Source organism: Fonticula alba (genome assembly GCF_000388065.1).
Source record: "Fonticula alba strain ATCC 38817 unplaced genomic scaffold supercont2.1, whole genome shotgun sequence".
Taxonomy (NCBI): Eukaryota; order Rotosphaerida; family Fonticulaceae; genus Fonticula; species Fonticula alba.
Genome location: NW_009242971.1, coordinates 3,106,325 through 3,108,326, shown reverse-complemented (window position 1 = coordinate 3,108,326; position 2,002 = coordinate 3,106,325). Strand labels below are relative to the sequence as shown.

General features: G+C 64.9%; 1 protein-coding gene across 1 annotated transcript in view; it reads left to right on the top strand.

Moving 5' to 3' along the window:
• The first annotated feature begins 655 nt into the window (after window positions 1-655).
• Window positions 656-2,002, top strand: part of H696_00659 (RuvB-like 2) — a 2,250-nt gene continuing 903 nt past the window's right edge. The window contains exons 1-6 of the mRNA XM_009494541.1: window positions 656-774; window positions 890-938; window positions 1,046-1,141; window positions 1,217-1,405; window positions 1,517-1,626; window positions 1,805-1,911. Of these exons, the coding sequence (XP_009492816.1) occupies window positions 772-774; window positions 890-938; window positions 1,046-1,141; window positions 1,217-1,405; window positions 1,517-1,626; window positions 1,805-1,911 (554 nt within the window). The 5' untranslated portion in view covers window positions 656-771. The remainder of the gene's footprint in view (window positions 775-889; window positions 939-1,045; window positions 1,142-1,216; window positions 1,406-1,516; window positions 1,627-1,804; window positions 1,912-2,002) is intronic.

Genomic DNA, 2,002 nt, shown 5'->3' with positions numbered 1-2,002 from the left:
GGGGGGGGGGGGTGTGAGTGCGACGGCACCGGGCGCGAGACAGCACGGCGGAGCCTGTTGAGGAGAACCGCCCTCGACTTTCCGGTCCTCGGAGGGGCCGGCTCCCCTGCAGTGGGAGGCGAGTTTCTTCAGCCAGATGCATGTGCACACGTCTGGCGCCTGTCCCTGCTCATTGTGTCCGGCTGCCGTCCCCGGCCCCCCGTCCCCCTCTCCGCCACACGCCGGTTGTAGTCGACGGCGTCCGATGCACACACTCGCCCGGGTTGGACAACCTAGCCACCGCAGGGCACACTGTTTCGCTTCTCTCCTGGGCACCGGACGCACCTCGGAGCCCCCCCCCCCCCCCCTTACCCCCTCTTCCCGCCACGCCCACATGCATACGATGATACGCGAGACCCAAGCTTGCGTACACCTTTGGCGCTTATGTGCGTGTGTGTGTGCCGCCCGCGGAAGGCGCGCGGCCGCTGGACCGGAAGAGCGGAACACCATTCTCCGCATTCTGGGACGCGCTCCGGGCATCATCGCTCGAAGGTACCCACGCTGGGCTCTTCCGGCCCAGATGCCAACGAAGCTCCTGCCTGCCCGTACGCGCTTTGCCTTTTCGGCCACGCTTGTGCCCGGATCCTCCTGCCGGAGGCATGCCATGACCCCTTCCATTTCCCCCTCCCACCCCCCTCCCTCCCCATCTCCTCCTTGTGCTGCCTCCTCTCTCCATTTCCTTTTTCTTGCCTCCTCCCCTCCTCCTCCTCCCACTTTGAACCCCCTGTCATAATGGTGCGCTTGTCTTCCCAGCAAAGCGACAACCGGGTGTCCATCTGCTCCCTCCTGCGTCCCTGCGCTGACTGAAACTTGCTCCCGCCTCTTTTTTCCCCTCGGCCCACTACCAAAGGCTACCAAGATTCCCGAGTCGAGTGACATCCTGCGGGTCGAGCGGATTGGTATGGCTTCTCCATGTCTCCACAGCGCACATTCGCGCATTCACACATACACATCGCGCCGGCATGACCTGACCCCCTTCTTCTGCCCCCCCCCTCCGCTCCGCCAGGCGTTCATTCGCATATCCGCGGCCTCGGGCTCAATGAGAAGCTCGAAGCCCGCGAGGAGGCCCAAGGCATGGTTGGCCAGAAGAGCGCCCGCCGTGGTACGCCACCCTCCCCCCCCCCCCCTTTCATGCGGTCCAATCGCGTGGCGGCTGACATACATGCGCCCCCTCCAGCTGCCGGGATTTTCGTGAAGATGGTCCAAGCTGGCCGTCACGCCGGGCGCGCCGTCCTGCTGGCCGGGCCGCCGGGTACCGGCAAGACAGCCCTCGCACTGGCCATGGCCCAGACTCTGGGCCCCGATGTGCCGTTCACCTCGCTCGTGGCCTCGGAGGTCTTTTCTTTGGAGATGAGCAAGACCGAGGGTGCGCCCCCTGTGGACGCCATGGTGTCACCTTCGCCAACACCGCTGCCGCTGGCCTGTCGGCCTGCTTATCCAGCCGTCTGTCCATCCACTGACCACCCCATGCCGACAGCCCTGATGCAGGCCTTCCGCAAGTCCATCGGTGTGCGCATCCGCGAGGAGGTTGAGCTCATTCGTGGTGAGGTGGTCGAGATCCAGATCGACCGCCCGGCCTCCGGCGTGGTGCGTTTTCCCACGTCCCCCTCCCCCACCACACATGGCAGCTTGCCCGTGTTCCATGCCCGATGGCTCTGTCTCGCGGATCACCGACTTCGCTTCTCACCCCCCCTCTCTCTCTCTTTCCCTTCCTTTGCGCACGCACACTTTCTGCAAATACCCCCCCCCCCAACAACAACAACAGGGCCCCAAGGTCGGGAAGATCACCATGAAGACGACCGACATGGAGACCATTTACGACCTCGGCTCCAAGATGATTGATTCCCTGGCTCGCGAGAAGATCAGCGCCGGGTGCGTTCCTCTCCGCGAGGCCCGGTCCCCGTGGCCCAATGTGCCCTGCTCGCCGTCTAAGTCCCTCCCTAACCTTCCTCCCGACCCCCCC